This window comes from Camelina sativa, chromosome 16, assembly GCF_030686135.1.
Source record: "Camelina sativa cultivar CO46 ecotype springtype chromosome 16, ASM3068613v1".
NCBI classification, from domain to species: domain Eukaryota; kingdom Viridiplantae; phylum Streptophyta; class Magnoliopsida; order Brassicales; family Brassicaceae; genus Camelina; species Camelina sativa.
The window spans coordinates 19,936,951-19,956,649 of NC_141895.1; the positions used below are offsets into that span (position 1 = coordinate 19,936,951).

Consider the following 19,699-nt stretch of genomic DNA (forward strand, 5'->3'; position numbering starts at 1 on the left):
AGGTTTTTTAATTGACGGTTAAGTAAGCAATAAACCAGTAGAAACCAAGGATTGTGGGTAATTAGATTTCGAACTTTTAATTCGGGGAGATATAAATATAGAACTTTGGTTTCAGGAAGAAATAAGAATCAAACTTTGTTCTCGGGGATATCTACATTGTGGTCAAAGTTTGGGCTCTATCTAACTAGATATGATAATTCTCAGGAGGAAATAGCTCGTTTTCCCGGCATATAGTAGTTTAATTTCATCCTTTTCCGATACCAATTGTAAATCACAACCCAACTATTTGACAGTACTACTATTTTAATTTTATTAATCTTATTGATGTTAACGTCCTCAAAAGACAAATTCATAACAAATTTGATTTGAAACAAAAAGAATCTACCGTTATTTTGTGTTTGCCTCGTTGCCACATTCATTTCACGTACATTGAATTTCGTTTTACTTTTACTTTTGTATAAACAAATCAAACGGAGCTGTTATCCAAAACTCATATAAACTAAAATAAAATGAAAAGCTACAAACAGGGAATCATATATATTGTCTAGATTTTGATTCCACATTTTCACGGCTGTAAAATAAGTCAAATACTACTGCTCCCACTTTTCATTTTTTTTGTCTCCTTTTTTACGAGTAAAAAACAAAACTCACACTTTTGAAAAAAAAAAAAAAAAGCTTTTGATGCACTTGGTAAACAACAAATACAACTCCAGTATTATACCAATTTAAAAAAATTTATACATTGCCAGATCTATTATATTTGAAAATCAATGACACTACAAAAAAATATAGAATTGCCGACTGCAATTTGTGAGTTAAAATACAGTCACTAAATTTAGCGACTGAATTGCGATTGTTTTGCTACTCAATAGCTACACAAATAAAACAGTCGCTAAATAGACGTTAATTCGAAATTAATATATAATGTCGCATTGTAGTCGCCAATTTGCGACTAATTTGGCGACCGGTTTTTCAGTCGTCAATCGTTGCGACTAAGCAGCTACTATTTAACGACTGATTTATTTAATTTGAGCCTTAAACCAAATTTGGTCTGTAAGAAAACGGCCCAAACCCAAATCGATCTCATCTTCATCCTAGGAAAACTTTAATCCCTCATTTCTCTTCTTCCCCGAGAAAACCCTAGATCTTAATTGCTCTCAATCGAGAACCCTAAATGTTCATCCCGTTCTTGTTTCTCTTTTGTTGTTGATGGCCGGAGTAAAGAAAAGAGGAGGAGGAAGAAGAAACTCCCCAAATCCCACCTTTTTATGTATCTTTTTCTTCTCTTTCGTCGCGACATCATTTCTCACTTGTCCTCATCCATAGCAAAGACATCACGAGCCATTTGTGATAGAATAGGGTACTTACCACAATTGACTTTCCACCAAGATAGAACATCATACTCAATCCCCATCATCACATATGGATTCTCAACAGCCTCTTGCAGGTATGTAGTCAACTCATCTTTTGTTACTTGAACTCCAATCTCATTTAACGCTGCTTTGCACCTTTTATCAATTGTGAAAAGACGAGGAACACTATCTGCTTCACTCACATCTGGCTGAGATGACTGAAAAGGCTGAGACTGAGATGACTGAGATGACTGAGAAGGATGAGATTTAGCATACCAATCACTATACTCCTTGAACATATCAACCAGAAGATTGTAAACCTTGTCATACATCTCTTTATATGTTGGAGTCTCTTCACCATACAACTCGGCAAAACAAATCTTAGCAAAATGCAGCTTCTTACTAGGATCAAATATTGTCGCTATTATCAACATCAGATTGATATTACTAATCCCACCCCAATACTTATCAAACTTCTTATACATTTCCTCAGCCTTTATCTTCAACTCAGAATCATAACTAGAATACAGCAGGTCAAGATTGGTTGATATGTTGACAATCTCTCCATAACACTTATGAGAATTCAATCTAGTAGAAGTCGAGACAATCAATGTTGAGTTGTATAAAATCCCTAAAAACTTGTCTAACCTTTCAACTGCACGCCAATCTTTGAAGCTAGGAGGTCCAACTCTCTTTTTTCCATTATCAATCTCCAAGAAATGATCATTTTATAGCTTGTCTTCTGTCTCCATCTTATCAAATGCTACCTTGTACTTAATTTCCCTCTGCAACATCAAATAAGTCGAATTCCACCTAGTCTTAACATCCAAAGGCAAACTACCCCTTGTCATCCTAACAGAATCTATCTTCTTATCAAATGTGTTTTGCCTGTTTGAGTGGGATCTAAAATAAGAGATAGCATTCCTGATTGCAAGTACATTCTCAGAAACTTCAGTCAACCCGTCTCTCACTATCAAATTAATGATATGACCAGCACATCTCACATGCATAAACTCTCCTTTCATAACTAAAGACTCATCAGAAATGTGAGAGAAATCAGTCTCAAACTTACTCAAAGCATTTGTATTTGTCGTTGCATTGTCCACTGTAATAAAAAATACCTTCTCTATACTCCAATCAGCTAAACAATCAAGAAGAGAAGCTGCAATTGTCTTCCCTTTGTGGTCTGTCACATACTTGAATCCTATTATAAGCTTCTTTAGTCACCAATACTGATCAATGTAATGTGCTGTTATGACCATATAACTTGCACCTGTGATTAGCAATCGATTAGAAGAGAAAGTGAACTCAAAAACGAGCCATTTGTGAGTAAAAAGAAGGATAAATGACATTACCTGTGACATCGGTAACCCATATATCTGTTGTGAGTGAGACTCTTTGTTTGTTAGCAATGAACCACTTTATCATTGTCGATTTTCTCTGAATAAACATCTCAACAATGTCCCTTGTGGCAGTCCTTCTGGAGTGTGGTTTATATAGATTCATCTGCATCCATGAACATATAGAAACATATTAGTATCATTACAATAAAATCCAGAAAAAAAAGGAAAAAAAAAAGAATAACACTATACCTTGCTACAAAAGTGTCTCCAAGCCATAGATTCAATGAAAGATAATGGTAACTCCCCTATCACAAGCATCTCATTGGATGCTTCTCTGAAAACACTCTCTCGAACTTTAGCATTTTGCAGATTTCCATCTTTATTAATGACATGTTGACTCAACTTTGGATCTTTTCCTTCTAGCCACGCCTTGTGCTCCTTACAGACTTCTAGATGATTCCACAAATTTTTAGTCCCTGACTTTGATGGACACTTGTATTCTCTCTTGCAATAGTGGCAGGTACATATATTGCGGTTATTTGGTAGCCTTGTGAAATGAACCCATACACCTGACCTTGGAGTGATTTGCCTCACAGTTTTTGGTTGTTCATCTCCATCTTTATGATTCTGTTTTCTTTTTCCCCATTGATTTGGTTCTGGAGTTTGAAACCCTTCTCCTTGGTCATCAAACTCAAATCCATCTGCATCATTATCTCGATCATGTTGATGTGGAGATGATGAATCCATCTGCTAATTATATTAAAAAAAAAGTTAGTGAAAGAAAACACCATGTCACCATCGATCATTGATCACACAAAACAAATGCTCACACAATGTCACCATCGATCATTGATCACACAAAACAAATGCTCACACAATGTCACAAAACTAATTCAAAGATCCACATGGACATGGATCGTAATCTTATACAAAAACAAAACCCATTGATCACACATGAAACATGAAGCTAGACTAAAACAGAACCCAATCAAATGATCAAACTAAAACAATACAAGACATGAAGCTAAACTAAAACCAATTATGGGTGCAGAACACAGTTCAGATTCAAATGGGAAGAAGGAACAACATTGAGCAAACAAGTGAAGAACATGTGATTAGAACAGAAATGGGAAGAACACATATCTATTTTTAGTTAGATAAAGAAACCAAATTAGATACCACTAGACCATTACATAACGTAAAGAAAACCCAATAACAAGTCTCACTTCTTCCGAAGAAGTCAAAACAAATGATGAATAAAGTCAAAACAAATTCTGGGTGCAGAACACATATCTCCGATTTTAATAGATACAAGATGATTTGCAGAACACATGATTGATAATAGCGATAGAACACATAACATTGCAGAACACATGATTTGCAAATCGACCAACCGAACAAACAAATCCAAAAACCCACATAAATTGATACAAGATACAATAGAAATTGAAACAAAGTAGACCTCATAGACAAAATTTGATACAAGATACAAAAAAAATAATCACCTGTGAATGTCTCTGTGAAGTCTCAGACGGAGGAGATGAGTAGCAGTTTAGGTTTTCCAGCTTGAAGAATGGGGATTAAATCCTGATAAATAGTGTTTATAGACCTTGTAACTGGAAAACGAACCGGCGGTGAGAGGTAAAAGCAACAAAGCGAAACAAATTTATCCGTTATAGTGAGAGACCGTAGGGATAGGGGTTATGCAATACAACTCTCAGCTCATCGGGTTTTGATCGGATTTTGATCGGATTTCGGGTAATACCCGATCGGGTTTGGATATCCGAATTTCAAAAATCCTAAATCCATTCGGGTTTTTTTCTTCTTTCGGATACGGGTTCGGTTCGGGTTTTTCGGATCGGATTCGAGGTTCGGATTTCGGGTCCGGGTATTTTGCCCAGGGCTAGTTTTTCAAGAGAGAATTGAAACGTTGTTGGCCTTGTCTCTGGATTCTCTGTAACTAGTTTCCTCATCACCACACCCACCCATGGTTGGTAAGTTCTCAGATCTACTCGATTTTCATTTTTTGTTTGTTGTTGTTTTCCTATTTTTTTTTTCAGTTTTAGATGTTCTCAGATTTACTGGATTACATGTTGTTTTGATGATTGTAGATCTATTAATGATTGCAGGGCAGATTTCTTCACCGGGAGATCTTACTATCGGATGCCATCATCACCAATGCAGATCCGGCGGATGTGGAGTCCATGAACCCTAATTTTTTATGGACTTGTTTTTGTTATCTAATTTGGGCTTGTGTATTGTATAGGCCCATGATTTATTGGGTTGTAGTTGTAAATTTTTAAGGTCCATTATCATTATTTTGTTCTAATTCGGTTCGAATAAACCGAAACCGAATAACCCGAAATAACCGAATGCCTTTTCATAATCTGTTTTGGTATTACAAAATCAAATAATTCAGTTTGACCGGATTTACTAGAAAAAAACCTGATAAATCGATAATTAAACAGTCGTAAAACAGTCACGAAAACGTACACAGATCAGTAACCAAAACAGTCGCAAATGAGTAACCAAATCAGTCACTAAAGCGTTGCAACTCAGTCGCCATTTTAACGACTTTTTCGCGAGGGAACAACGACCAAAACTATCAGTCGCCAATTCGTAGCTATTTGCCGACTCTTTAGCGACTGATTATTTTAGTGACGCTCTATTTAACGACTACGGTTTTCAATCGCCAAACAGTCGTTACTAGGTATTTGCGACTGTTTAATGACTGTTTTTGTAGTCGGTAATTCCATGTTTTCTTGTAGTGAAACAAAAACTGGTAAACTAAAACGTCTTCATAGCATTCTAATTACAAGTTGTAAGTATCCAGACAACTTTATCTCAATATGTTGACAGTTTATTAAAGTGGGTTTGCTGGAAACCTTTTAGCTTACTTGGTAGAATCTTTTTTTTTCGTTACCACTTAGAGTTGTTGTAAAAGTTGGTTACGGTTTACGGCTACTTGGTCCACAACAAAAGCCAACAAGAATATTTGACGTTGTTATAAAAGCCCACTCTTACGCTCGCCTTATGCTCCATCAAACTAAGAGCTTCATTCTCTACTCAAAAACACTTTGCTTCTAGAAACAGGCAATAATGGGTGCTAACGTTTCTTCTCCAGACCAGAAGTTCCATCAGGTAACTCACTTGCGTTCCATGAAGCCATCATGGACACCTCAACCTGAGAGTACTTATCCTTTCAAAGCCAACAGTCCAGCTGGTATTGTGGAGATAAAAAACAAGAATCAGTGGAAATCTCGGCTCAACGCTCTCAAAGATACCAACAAGCTGGTAATATATGATTTAATACGCTTTCTTATCTAACCATAGCAATATTTTCGTAAGATTCACAATGTTTAATATGATTGGTTGAATAGGCGTTCTTTAATTCCAATTCGAGACATGCTTATGGGTCAAGATGGCGCATATTATGTTATATGAATTTCTAAATTAAAACAAAAATTTCAATAAATAGCTTGGTGGTCTATGTTCACTATAGTCTAAGTCACATAATCGGATGTGAGATTTCTAACATGCACTCACGATCGAGTTGATGGTTTTTTTTTTACTTACCTAAACCAAAGCTTATTATAAAGTCGAAATATATCCTTCTTATGTCATCATACGTGAATCAAATTGAGGCTATGATAATATGTTAATTTTATAGGGTTTTTAATAACTCAAATCAATCGAAAAGAGTAGATTACTTGTTGTTCTATATGTAACATATATCACTCTAGATCCCATCTTATTTCCAACGTGAAAGTCCTACACAATGCAACGTAACTAACCTTTCTCTTAGGTTTAATTTGAAAATATCATAGTGAACATTCAATTTTCATGTTTTTATATATAGCTGGTGATCGAGTTCACAGCCAAATGGTGCGGACCGTGTAAATCCCTTGAACCAAAGCTTGAAGAGTTGGCAGCTAAGTACACTGATGTTGAGTTCGTGAAGATTGATGTCGATGTGTTAATGGTACTAATCAATCAACCCCTTTTCCTTCATCTTCTTTCTCAAAGTTTGAATCTAAAAGATTTCAACAAACTTCGTGTTTGCTTTGAATAACAAAATAGTGTTTGGTTGAGATACAGAGCGTGTGGATGGAGTACAACCTTAACGCTTTGCCTGCGATTGTATTCATGAAGAGAGGCCGAGAAGTAGACAGGGTTGTGGGTGTGAAGGTTGATGAGATAGAGAGGAAGCTCCACAAGTACACTCAATCCTTCTGATGAAACTATGAAGCTTTCTAATTACGTACACGCCAAACAAAACTCCTCATCACCTTGTGCCAAGAATAAATAGTATACTACTATATATAAATAACTAGGTAACAACCCGCACTATATGCAGGATAAATCTATACAAATAATATGAGTGTTATAAATAAAGTTATTATCGAAAATCTAAAATTTGTTAGTGTAATAACCAAATATATAACCCGTGAGATTATGTTTAGATCAAACTACTATGTATCAATTAAATATATATATATATATATATATATATATATATATCATCCGCTCTTTCTTCAATCTATGCAAGATTATTTATTTCGTTTAATTTTCTTTTTGTAAGAATATGTTTCACCCGTAAAATATTATACCAATAATATTAAATAATTGCATTGCCTATAATAATGATTATTGTGATAATTTTATTTTAGAAAATTTAAATATGTGAATATTAATCAGTTTTTTTAATAGGTGAATAATTTAGGTTTTTGAAAATGTTCTAGATCTAATAATGATATAATAATTAAATATGTTATAAAAATGATTAATATATATTTTAAAATTAAAATGCTTGATTTTTTTAATTAATTGAAAAGGAATATTCCTTAATCATTCAATAGCAATTATGTGTAAATATCCATAAAAATGCGAGCAATAAATTCATTAGTGTCTCGAGCTCTCTAGCGACGACACATCAGCATTTTCTTGAGAATGCTTCTCTATTAATATATAGGGGATATATCAACTATATATATATATATATATATCATCCGCTCTTTCTTCAATCTATGCAAGATTATTTTTTCGTTTAATTTTTTTTTTGTAAAAATATGTTTCACCCGTGAAATATTATACCAATGATATTAAATAATTGCATTGCCTATAATAATGATTATTGTGATAATTTTATTTTAGAAAATTTAAATATGTGAATATTAATCAGTTTTTTTAATAGGTGAATAATTTAGGTTTTTGAAAATGTTTTAGATCTAATAATGATATAATAATTAAATATGTTATAAAAATGATTAATATATATATTTTAAAATTAAAATGTTTGATTTTTTTAATTAATTGAAAAGAAATATTCCTTAATCATTCAATAGCAATTATGTATAAATATCCATAAAAATGAAAACAATAAATTCATTAGTGTCTCGAACTCTCTAGCGACGACACATCAGCGTTTTCTTGAGAATGCTTCTCTATTAATATATAGGGGATTGTTTGAACCATGATTCAACAAAATAAAACTTGGATGTGATGTAAAGGAGTTGGATGTTGGATTTGCTATGTAATATAAATATATGATCAGTGATTTGTGTTGGTTTATTCTTTCTTGATCGCTCCCCCAATCATCTTTAATTTATATACATGCATGGACCATTATAACTTTTTTATAATCGAGATATCCCAAACCGAAACCCATACAATAATAAACTCTCTGAAAGAACTATGTATTCTTGCCCTGACCACTATGAATTAGTTAATGAAGAACCATTGTTTCTCCTTGGTCACTGCTGCCATAAATCGAGATTGTTGTTTTTTTCTAATTTTATTTTTAGTACGAAAAGCTCTTCACCAATAACACGTTAGTAATAGAAAAATATTAGTAACACATGTCATTATAATTCTTCCAACTTTAGCATTAGTAACACATTTTATCAAAGTGGAAGAGTTGGTGAAGACTTGCGGAATGATTGGGTTACACTTTAATAATTAAGCAAAAGTCTTTTAATAATAAATCAATTCTTGATAGCGTATGTTCACATAAAAAATGGCGAAACTTATAGCTTCGTTTACAAAAACAAACTTATGTACAACAAATGAAAGATTATAGCTTCCACAATAATAATCTATCTAGAACACTCTTACCTAATGGAAGCAAGGACAAAACTCTCAATCTTGACTCTTAAGCCTAATTCACTTCGACCACTACTACTATAATACATTCGAAATAAAGGGAAACCACACAGCTTGCCTTGCCGTTTAAGAACTACTAGAAGGTACTAAAACGACATGCATTTTTCCGCTATTTGGCGGAAGTTGCAAACGAATTGGAAACAGCTTGCCGTTTAAAGGATTGCGTGTACACACGACAAAATCATCGATGCTAGTCTCTTCTTGAAGCGCCTGCGTCAACTGCTCAACGCTGTTTCCTTTGAAAGTCAAAGCGTATCCAACGGCCGACTCGTCCTCCACATGTCCTTCTTCGTCCGCGATGTGATAATAAATGATCCTTCCTTCAGATTTCGGCGGCGACACGGCCAACTAGTCAAACCAAAACCAAAACCAAGAAATTGTTAAGACAATCAATCTTGAAAGAAAAATATAAGGCTATTTTCGTAAATAGGAGTTTGGTAAAATCTTTGGACATGAAATGAATACAGTATTCTAATAAAATAATTGAACGAATTATAATTCGCTATACCCCAAAATATTTTTGGATATTCCAAGATTTGATATCGAAATTTTTTGTAATGGCCACACATAATAATGGATTGAAACAGTGTGAATGAATGATTTGCCTAGCGCTAATAGTAAGTAATACCAACCTCTTCCTCGGATTTTTCTGAAGATGATCTAGAAACTGGAGAATACGATGGTCTCCTATGCGGTGGAGGTGTTGACACCGGAGCTGGAGTTGGGGTAGGAGTCGCTGTTCCCACTAAAATCTCGACGACATCAACATCCCACAAGAAAGAGTCCGATACGTGAGCAGTGTCATGAGTGACAGAGTTACGCCACGGAGGAAGCCCACCATTGGCTCGAAGCAAGTTACCGTATCTCGTCTTGAGCGTCATTTTGGATCCTTCTCTGGCCGGCTCCCACTCCACAGACGAGTCGAGACGACTCGGTTTCGACAATACCACTTTACGCCCAGTGGCACCGAGCAAGAACCGCTCATTCGAAGCGGTGAGGTAATTACCGTAGCAACTCTTCAAACGAATCACTTCAAAGGAACCACGAACCGGCTCGACGGTCCATCTAGCTCTCTTGTCGGAACCATTCCTGTCTTGAGTCACCGTCTCCTCGTCCTCGTCCGCCGCGAGATACTTATCATGGACGTTACGCATCCTTACGGCTTTAGCTTGATTGAAAAACTCCATTTGCTGATGACTGATGATGATGACTATGTTATTACTATTTCCTTCTTGTCGAAGCTTAAAAAGTTTTTTTTCTCCACAGAACAAAATTAATGTGAAATGTGATGTTTGGTGGTGTATTTATTATAGGAGACTAAGTCCAAAGCGGTGTGCCTTGACGTGGACCTTTTATAATCGTTTATTATTGTATTTTGAATTCCTTCAAGTATTATTTGATATACATATATATAGCCATGTGATGAAACGAGCCACTAGCCATGGTAAAGTCATGCTTAATTGACGTGTTTCACCAAATTTTGTTTTTCCACGTTAGCATCCATATAGATAAGATCTCTATAATAATTAATAATTAATAATTCTATGTTCATCCTTTTACATTTCCCTTTGTAACTTGTAACTTGTAACTTGTAACTTGTAACTTAGAGACAAGAAGAGTATCAATTAAGCGATCATATCACTCTATCTCTATATGTGACACGTATATAGATACATTTTCCAGCGATGAAATCATATAACTGAAATTAAAAAGTAAATGTCGTAAAAGTGAAACGTACGATGCTTGTTATAAAAAAGTATATATATATTTTTTTGCTATATATCCAGAAGAATATATGTGCATAAATGAAGAAGAAATGTAAAATGTATTGCCCGTAAGAAACAACAAGAGATGAGAGTGACGAGTGCGGGACTCTCCTTAAGGCTTAACTCTTAAGCCATGCATGCCCCCATGACAAAGATATCGTAACTAATACCAACTTTTCCCAGTGATACGTTACTCATAATTACTTACGTATAGGGTCGTTCTCATGGGCCGGACAAGTTGCGTTTGAGCCTAATCCACTTTCAAACACAACCTGCTTGAGACTGATCTCTTTTGGTCTTTATTTAAGAGTTTAAACCTGTTCTTAATTCTGGTCCGCCGACCGCAATTAAGGTTAACTAAGAAAAACTTTTAAGGGAAACTGAACGGATGTTTTAGAATAGTTTGCTTATGAATTAACATCGTATGCAACTTTTATTAACATAACTAAAATTAGCGCGCGATCCAAAATTTGGACGAACTTTTTTTCCAACACTACACGAACTAATTTATAACTGGAATGGCGTTACTTGGTGTTATATATTGAGTTTGACTGCTTAAATAGTTACTAATGAAAACGTAGTAAGAACTAGTGATACTCTTAATACCAGTATTAATTAAAAAAATTTAAATTATGATTATTATTTTTAACTATTTTAGTATTGTTTACCAATTTTTTTACTCACTAAAAGTTTTCTATATACTTATGTCATAATTTCAAGGATATATCCAACCCACTAAAAAACACAAAAGCAAAAGTCATTTGGATATACAGCCTAAATTCGAACACTAACTAAAAGTGCCTAATACAACAACTAAATTAGCCAAGCATTAACTAACTAAATAAACCTTATTGTCATAATTGCACTAATCACAACAATTTTAAAGACGTTCAGTTTAAACGATGTAGATTAGTTAGTTTATGGTTATCTAGGGATTTTGACAATATGATGTGAATTTTTTTCTTGGTTAAATTAGTTTGTACATGAAAGCTCAAAACTCAGAGCATCATCAACATGAAAGCTCTCGGCCATTACTCTACGAAATATACTATCTTCCGAAATATACTATCTTCTCTACGACGGATGAGACCTCTCAAGTTTAAAGACGACCTCCGGGTTTGGTTCCAAAAGCTAGTTCAAAGTGACAATTTGATTATTATTTTTCTGAAAATTGTTTTAATTAGAGGTTCTTTCCCATTTGAAATTTCTACCAAAAGATGCATATATAATGTAAACATGGTTTTTTTTTATTGAATAAATTTTACATCCAAAAAAGAAAATTATTACTTCGAAAATTAATTAGAACAAGAGTTTTTTTTTTTTGGTAGGAATTAGAACAAGATTTTGTTCTATATCAAGTGATTCAACTCTGTGTTTGTTGAATCCTTTTTTTTTTACAAATGTCCCACACGCATTCCAATTAAATCCAACCAATCATCAGAAATATGAAAATTAATCTTTGTTGCAATCACATTGACAAAGTTGTGAGACTAGTTCAAAAGTCATGAATCAACCGGTCCCATGAATCTCGACCACATCAACATCCCAAACCACCGAACTCTGCGTAACACTCGAGTGCGGTGAATCATGAGTAACCGTATTCCTCCAAGGTGGCATTCCCCCATTGGCTCTTAGATATTTCCCGCCGTTTCTACTCCTTAGCTTCACCTTTAAACCTTCTTTAACCGGCTCCCACTCCCCCGCTGGCTCGTCCGCTCGTATCCTCCTCGACTGCACCACTTTATGCCCCGTCGCTCCCAACATCAACCTCTCATTCGACGCCGTCAAGTATCCACCGTGGCAGCTCTTTAACCGGATCGCCTTTTCGGATCCCGGTACCAACTCAACTCTCCATCGAGCCTCCTTAGAAGATCCGTTTTTTCCCATCACCACACTCTCTTCATCGTCATCAGCCATCAAATATTTCTCATGTGCACTGCTTCGTAATCGTACCGACTTCGCACCCCGAAATATTTCCATCGCTGTTACATTTTCTACGACTAACTTTTTCGAATGTTTCCTCTGTACCAAAACAAATTACACCAAAGTCAATATTTTTGGTTACGTTAATGTAATAATCAAACGATATTAAATGAATTATTGTGTTGAGAATATAGAATTGACGCGTACGTACCTCGGTTGGTTTTGGGGACAATTTACCCGACATTGACGGAGTAAACATAAGTTTCGAAGAAGTAACCGACCCAGGATCCGACCCGCTAGTTTCAGAAGATCCATAAGTCGGTAATTTCTGAACCGGTGGTGACCCGTCATCAGAGACCGAATAGTTGAAACTCGAAGCCGGGGACACGAAACGAGCGGCAAACGAAACTTTCTCTGGGTTCTCAACGAGCTCAACGGACCACAAGATCCATTTCTTGGTCGCCGGTATGTGCGGCTCACGATCGCACGTCACGGAGTTTTTCCACGGCGGAGATCCTCCGTTCCCGCGCAGATATTTTTCGTTCCACGACATAAGTTTAACCGCTGACTCGTCTCGTATCGGCTCCCAGTCGCTCTCGTGCTCCGCCTGACGAAACGGCGGCGTTTGGATGACTCTCGCGCCGGTCATCCCGAGAAGAAACGACGACTCGCTCGCCGTTAGATACTTGCCGTAGCAGCTCTTGAGACGTATGAATTTGGGTTTACGAGGGACCATCTCCACCGTCCATATAGATTGCCTTGAGGTTCCGTCGGAGCTTTGACGGACGGTTTTTTCGTCGTCGACGGCGTAGATGTATTTCTCGTGACTGCTCCGTAATCTAACGGCCGTACCTTTGGCGAACAGCTCCATTTATTTTATTTTATTTTTCACTTCTTCGTTGAGGACACGCCGAGATTTTTTTAATGGTCGTTTGAGATGAGACTATGAATGAGTAAACATTATTTATACGCCCTATTTTACATATACTTGTTTGCCAAGTTCTGTCAACAAAAGAAAAACAAATGATTACCAATTCATAAAATTAAATTTTCCGCGTAGATTTGTTTGGAGATTATGTGTTTTCTTAGTTATGTCATTTTCATTACATTATTATTGTAATAAAGGCTTATTCTTTTCAATTTAATTTCCAGGCTGTGTATCAATAGTCTCTGTGACTCGGTCCAGATGTTCCACACCCAATGGAGTACTTCGTTACTTTTTATTTTATTTTATGATACTATAATTTATGATATTTATATACAGAAAAATTCAACCTCTTTTTTTTTTTAAACTAGTGTTTGATTAGGTAAGAAAGAAAAATAAATATGTGATATATATAGGCTATAATAAGCTTTCAATAATAATAACTCCAAATGGTAATGTACATAATGACAAAATCTTTTGACCAAAAGGTAAATTTGTGGAATAAATGTATTTTTATGAAATGTACATTTTATTTTATTTTATTTTCAAAAAAAATAATATATAATCTAGATAAAAAATTATGGTAATATTTGCTTAAAATGATAGAAGATCTCTTATCATTTAAAATTTGATAGATTTATTTACTAAAAAGTTTTCACTTTCCTTTGGGACGAAGAATATAGATATTTTATTTCTTATAATTACTATGGAATAGATTAACTTAAAGACACTTAACTTTATATTTAATAGTCCTTAATTACTTTAACCTTTTATTTATTTCTCAATTTTCTTAAGTTAGGACTATTAAATATGAAAATAAGGAGACAAAAAAATATAGAAAATACAGTGACGTTTCCAACTATTGTGTGACATTGGGTTGATATTGCTGTTCTGTGTGGTGGACTCAACAAAATCTATAATAGCTTGCTAAGTGTGGGTCGAAATAGAGGCCCAAACCAATAGTTCGACATTTTTAAACGATACAGGCCCAATAGTATAATTTGAAGTTTCAAAAGTCTAATGATTGAATTGGAGAAACTTAATCACACAGGCATTATTAAAGAGTGAGACCCCAAAAAAGGTCAGCTTTATTCGGTCGCATCGCATCGCATCGCATTAATTGCTCCTTTATTTGAATTATGTGACTTGAGGAAAGGCTCCAAATCAACGGCTGTATCATTGCTTCTATAGATTTTTGTTTGCAATCTTTAATGTTTGCAGGACAAAAACTCATATGTGAACAAATGTGCTACAATTTTTATTTCATTAATAATGTAAACGAGATACGAACAACGAGAAGGACCCGCCGGATCAAGCCAACGGATGTGTTATGCGTATAGACTAATAAATATGTTCTGGTTCGTTATCTCATGCAGCATCGAAGACTGGTATTTTAAACCAATTCTTGCAACCTAGAACAGTATTTCTATGCAATTCTGACAGTAAAATCGTGAATATGCATTTTTAAACAATGTCATTGCGCAGTCTAAACTCGATAAAGTGATCTATAGAATTGAAAATGTAATTTTGCGGTTTTAACACCACTTAAAATTCTAGTGTATCAGGAAATGGACTGCATATAGGACTTACAAAAGAAAACTCATGTGTTCTCTCATTGGTCCTATTGGCAAACTATTAACTTACCTAGACAGCTAGCTAGACTATTCCCCATACAATTTCATGACATCGTTACATATTACTCGACTCGACCCAAATAGATTCTTCCTAACTTAAGAAGGTTTTTTGTTTATCTATTCTTAGAATTAAAACCATGAATAAAAACTTATTTTCTCCGGATGCAAAAAAGCAACATATGAAAGCAAAATAATACTAAGATTTTGACGAAACAAAACACCCTTAAAAATGATTATTTTTATATATGCACATTTTCTAGCTATGGTCGGTAGAGGTTTTTTAGGCTCTTCTGCCTTTTCACCAACCATTTCTGCATTAAACTGTTATAAAGTGTTGAGAGTTCCTTAGATTTTCCAGCAAATAATTCAAAGACTGTTATAAGCACCCAATTTTATTATTGGCAAAAGGAAACATCCACTTTAATCAGAACTATTTTTTCCATTTGTCTACAATGTTTGTTGTCGCTTTTGACTTTTCTATTAAGCTTATATTCCCATTTGTTCTTTACTCTCGTTCATATACTTTTCTCAATTATTTCATTTGCCTTAACTTCAAGAAAAGAAAAGACGAAGGACTCTTCAAAATATTGCTCTTTACTCTCCCATTTATATACTTTTAACATTTTTCTTTTAAATCAGAAAAAGAGAATAAAATTTTGAATTTCGACTTTCATTGCCTAGTGCGTACTGCCTAGGGAGAGTCGAAAACCAAAAAATTAAACAAAAATTTATTAAGATACTTATTTATTTATTTTATAAAAAAAAATAAAACAAAACTGAAACTATTCAGTTCCAAGTCCCTAAACCTTCACGTGCCTCTTCTTCTTCCTCTTCCTCAAAACACTGTCCACTTCAAAAAAAGTTCAGTCAACAGATTTAGAATCAGATCTCTTTCTTTCTCTTTTACATGTCTCAACCACCGTCTTCTTCTTCTTCTTCTTCTTCTTCTTCTTCTTCTTATTCATGGCGGTGCTTCTCTTTACTCATCTTTGTTCTCACCATTGTTAACCCTTCCTCTGCATCTACTTCATCATGTTCTTCTTCAATTCATTGCCCACCGTTTAACTCCTCACCACCGTACCCATTCTCAACTTCACCAGGATGTGGCCACCCTAACTTCCAGATCCAATGCGCTTCTCCACGCGCCACCATCACAATCAAAAACCTCACTTTCTCCATCCTCCATTACTCATCTCTCTCTTCTTCTCTAACCCTCTCTCCCATTACAAACTCTAATCGGACCTCAAACTGCTCTTCACTCCGGTTCTCCTCCTCACCAAACCGGTTCATCGACCTAACCGGTTCACCTTTCAGAGTCTCCGACTCTTCTTGCTCTCGTCTCTCACTTCTCCGTCCTTGCTCTCCTTTGACGCTCCCTAACTGTTCTCGTTGTCCTTGGGACTGTAAACTCTTGAAGAATCCGGGTCGGATCCTCCACGGTTGCGAATCGACCCACGGGTCGTTATCTGAACAAGGCTGCCAAGGAGATCTTCTTGGCTTTCTCCAAGACTTCTTCACTAGATTCGGATTTGAAGCTGAATGGGACGAGTCTCAAGATCCGTACTTTGCTAAATGCAGAGACTGTCATCAAATCAAGAACGGTGGTGTTTGCGGGTTTAATTCGACCCACCCGAATCAAGAATTCCTCTGTTTTCCCAAAAACAAATCAAGATCCGAATTAGTAACTAAAAGAGTCAATCACATCGCTGTCTTGTCTCTTATCTTCGCTTTGACTTGTCTCCTACTTGCTTTCTCCGTCGCCGTAGCAATCTTCCGATCAAGAAGAGCGAGCTTTTTGTCCTCAGTCAACGAAGAAGACCCGGCTGCTCTGTTCCTCCGCCGTCACCGCTCCGCCTCTCTTCTCCCACCGGTCTTCACCTTCGAAGAACTCGAAACCGCCACCAACAAATTCGACCCTAAGCGCAAAATTGGCGACGGTGGTTTCGGTTCTGTTTATTTAGGCCAACTCAGCGACGGACAACTCCTCGCCGTTAAGTTCCTCCACCATCACCACGGCGCAACCGCCTCCGCCACCGAGCATTGCAAAGCGTTCTCGATGAAGTCATTCTGTAATGAGATCTTAATCCTCTCTTCAATCAACCATCCTAACCTCGTTAAGCTCCATGGCTATTGCTCTGACCCGAGAGGGCTTCTTCTTGTTCACGATTACGTCACTAACGGCACACTCGCTGACCATCTCCACGGCCGGAGATCGAAGATGACGTGGCGTGTAAGGTTAGATATTGCTTTACAGACAGCTTTAGCTATGGAGTATCTTCACTTCGCCATTGTTCCATCGGTTGTTCATAGAGACATAACTTCGTCTAATATCTTCGTCGAGAAGGATATGAAGATCAAAGTTGGAGACTTTGGTCTCTCTAGGCTTTTGGTGTTCTCGGAGACGACGGTGAACTCTGCTTCTTCGTCTGATTACGTTTGTACCGGACCACAGGGTACTCCCGGTTATTTAGACCCGGATTATCACCGGTCTTTTCGGTTAACGGAGAAGAGTGACGTGTACAGTTACGGTGTCGTTTTGATGGAGTTGATTACGGGGATGAAAGCGGTTGACCAACGTCGTGAGAAGAGAGATATGGCATTGGCGGATCTTGTTGTATCCAAGATCCAGATGGGTCTTTTGGATCAGGTGATCGACCCGTTGCTTGCCTTAGACGGCGATGATGTGGCGGCGGTGACTGACGGGTTTGGTGTTGCGGCGGTTGCTGAGTTGGCGTTCCGGTGCGTTGCGGCGGATAAGGATGATCGTCCGGACGCTAAGGAGATTGTTGAGGAGCTTAGGAGGATTAGGAGCCATACACGTGTGACGGAAGATGATGACGTGGGGGAAGATTGACTGTTGGATTAGATTACGGATGACGTATTGTGAATGTGATGTAAGTAAAAAAAGTGTTGACTGGTCTCATGTGTGTACGTGTTGAATTTTGTCGGGAGTTGCAAACCTTCTATCCCGACTAGAAGGAGCTTTCACATGTGTGTGTGTGTGTGACGTAAACCTAGTACACACAATCACTACTCGAAGTTTGTATTTTATGTTTATAGATTTTGTATGTGTGAGAATATAGACTAGAGATCTGAAAAAATGATTTTTGTTGTTTCCCGTAACCGTAAGGTATCAATATTGGAATACGAAAATGTGAGATATCAAATCGTTTTTTCCATCTAGAAATATATTAGGATTCGTAACTTGAAAGTATATATCGAAACTGGTTTCAAGGACAACAGATTTTGTTAGAAATAAAGATATTACGATTGGCATCACAATTCATTAAGATCAACACATGTAAAGATTTGACGGATGCATACTAGCCACAAGTTAATGTCGTGACAATCGTCGATGGCTTGAAAATATTGTACACTGAAAAGCTAAAACCTTTGGAAGTCACATATCATTTCAACGATTTTGGATCCCCTCTACTGGTGAGTGAACTTTATGCTATCTTTACCATTTCAGAAGCAGTTGTGTTGTGGGGTTTTATTTGTTCTGTTACAGAAATTATATACAATGTCACCGTGTAGTTTGATTCTCAGTTTGTTCTCTTAATACTTTTTTTTTGTTGTTGATTTGCAGACTAATAGCGATTTTGATGCCAAACCAATGGTAATGCTTTTGGGTCAATATTCCACAGGAAAAACAACATTTATAAAACACTTGCTCTGGATGTGACTACCCCGGTAACGCTTTGTTCCCTTAAACTCATACTAAAGTAATGAATCTTCAATTATATATCTAATTTTCATCTTGTTACCAGGAGCTCACATTGGTCCAGAGCCAACAACAGATCGGTTTGTGGTTGCAATGGTATGACATTGTGTCTTGATTTGATAGTAGTTGAATGATTACTAGTTAGTTACTTGATGTATTCATTTAAGTTAACTCTTATGATTTGATTTGGTTATAGAGTGGACCAGATGAACGAACCATACCTGGAAATACCATGGCTGTTCAAGCTGACATGTCATTTAACGGGCTAACAAGTTTTGGAGGTGCTTTGCTCTCGAAGTTTGAGTGTTCACAAATGCCGCATCCCGTGAGTAATTAAGCATTATTCCATTGTCTCTACTTGTTTGTGTTGTAGGTGTTGGACCAAATTACTCTTGTAGACACTCCTGGAGTTCTTTCAGGAGAGAAACAAAGCATGCAAAGGAGCTATGACATCACTGGTGTCATCTCATGGTTTGCATCTAAATGTGATATGATTCTCCTTCTCTTTGATCCCCACAAGCTTGACATCAGTGATGAATTCAAACGGGTGATAACATCTATGCGTGGTAACGAAGACAAGATCCTTGTTGTCTTGAACAAAGCTGACCAAGTTGATACACAACAAGTAATAGATTCATTTTATCCCCCATTCATAAGCTTCATTTTTCTTGTTTTGGAGCAAATCTCTGTTTTTTAGCTAATGAGAGTGTATGGAGCATTGATGTGGTCGCTTGGTAAAGTCTTGAATACACCAGAGGTCGTACGTGTCTATATTGGGTATGCCTTTGAATACAACATAAACTGTGATTTTGATTTTATCTCTATATTAGTAAAAGAGAAATACAAAACTATTTCCGGATGGGGTCTATA

At 36.3% G+C, this 19,699-nt stretch overlaps 3 protein-coding genes and 3 pseudogenes across 5 annotated transcripts; 3 read left to right on the forward strand and 3 right to left on the reverse strand.

The window, feature by feature from the left end:
• Window positions 1–1,306: 1,306 nt before the first annotated feature.
• On the reverse strand, window positions 1,307–3,442 carry LOC147925758 (zinc finger BED domain-containing protein RICESLEEPER 2-like; annotated as a pseudogene).
• Window positions 3,443–5,735: 2,293 nt separating this feature from the next.
• On the forward strand, window positions 5,736–7,164 carry LOC104750841 (thioredoxin H8). Its single transcript, XM_010472689.2, has 3 exons — window positions 5,736–5,989; window positions 6,555–6,677; window positions 6,794–7,164. Exons 1-3 carry the CDS (start codon window positions 5,795–5,797, stop codon window positions 6,929–6,931), a joined length of 456 nt encoding a protein of 151 aa, XP_010470991.2. The 5' UTR covers window positions 5,736–5,794; the 3' UTR covers window positions 6,932–7,164.
• A 1,502-nt stretch (window positions 7,165–8,666) lies between these two features.
• On the reverse strand, window positions 8,667–10,280 carry LOC104750842 (uncharacterized). The gene is made up of 2 exons (XM_010472690.3): window positions 9,490–10,280; window positions 8,667–9,205 (listed from the first exon to the last, which is right to left on the reverse strand). The coding sequence occupies exons 1-2, from the start codon at window positions 10,042–10,044 to the stop codon at window positions 8,924–8,926; spliced, it is 837 nt and encodes a 278-aa protein (XP_010470992.1). The 5' UTR covers window positions 10,045–10,280; the 3' UTR covers window positions 8,667–8,923.
• Window positions 10,281–11,849: 1,569 nt separating this feature from the next.
• On the reverse strand, window positions 11,850–13,855 carry LOC104750843 (uncharacterized). Its single transcript, XM_010472691.3, has 3 exons — window positions 13,654–13,855; window positions 12,758–13,548; window positions 11,850–12,645 (listed from the first exon to the last, which is right to left on the reverse strand). Exons 2-3 carry the CDS (start codon window positions 13,415–13,417, stop codon window positions 12,133–12,135), a joined length of 1,173 nt encoding a protein of 390 aa, XP_010470993.1. The 5' UTR covers window positions 13,418–13,548; window positions 13,654–13,855; the 3' UTR covers window positions 11,850–12,132.
• A 1,834-nt stretch (window positions 13,856–15,689) lies between these two features.
• On the forward strand, window positions 15,690–18,272 carry LOC104750844 (LEAF RUST 10 DISEASE-RESISTANCE LOCUS RECEPTOR-LIKE PROTEIN KINASE-like 1.5 pseudogene; annotated as a pseudogene). Its single transcript, XR_015585351.1, has one exon. The product of XR_015585351.1 is annotated as an LEAF RUST 10 DISEASE-RESISTANCE LOCUS RECEPTOR-LIKE PROTEIN KINASE-like 1.5 pseudogene (transcript).
• LOC104750845 (EH domain-containing protein 2-like) lies at window positions 18,206–19,688 on the forward strand (annotated as a pseudogene). The gene is made up of 5 exons (XR_015585037.1): window positions 18,206–18,235; window positions 18,433–18,543; window positions 18,695–18,798; window positions 18,876–18,925; window positions 19,026–19,688. The product of XR_015585037.1 is annotated as an EH domain-containing protein 2-like (transcript).
• Window positions 19,689–19,699: the final 11 nt, after the last annotated feature.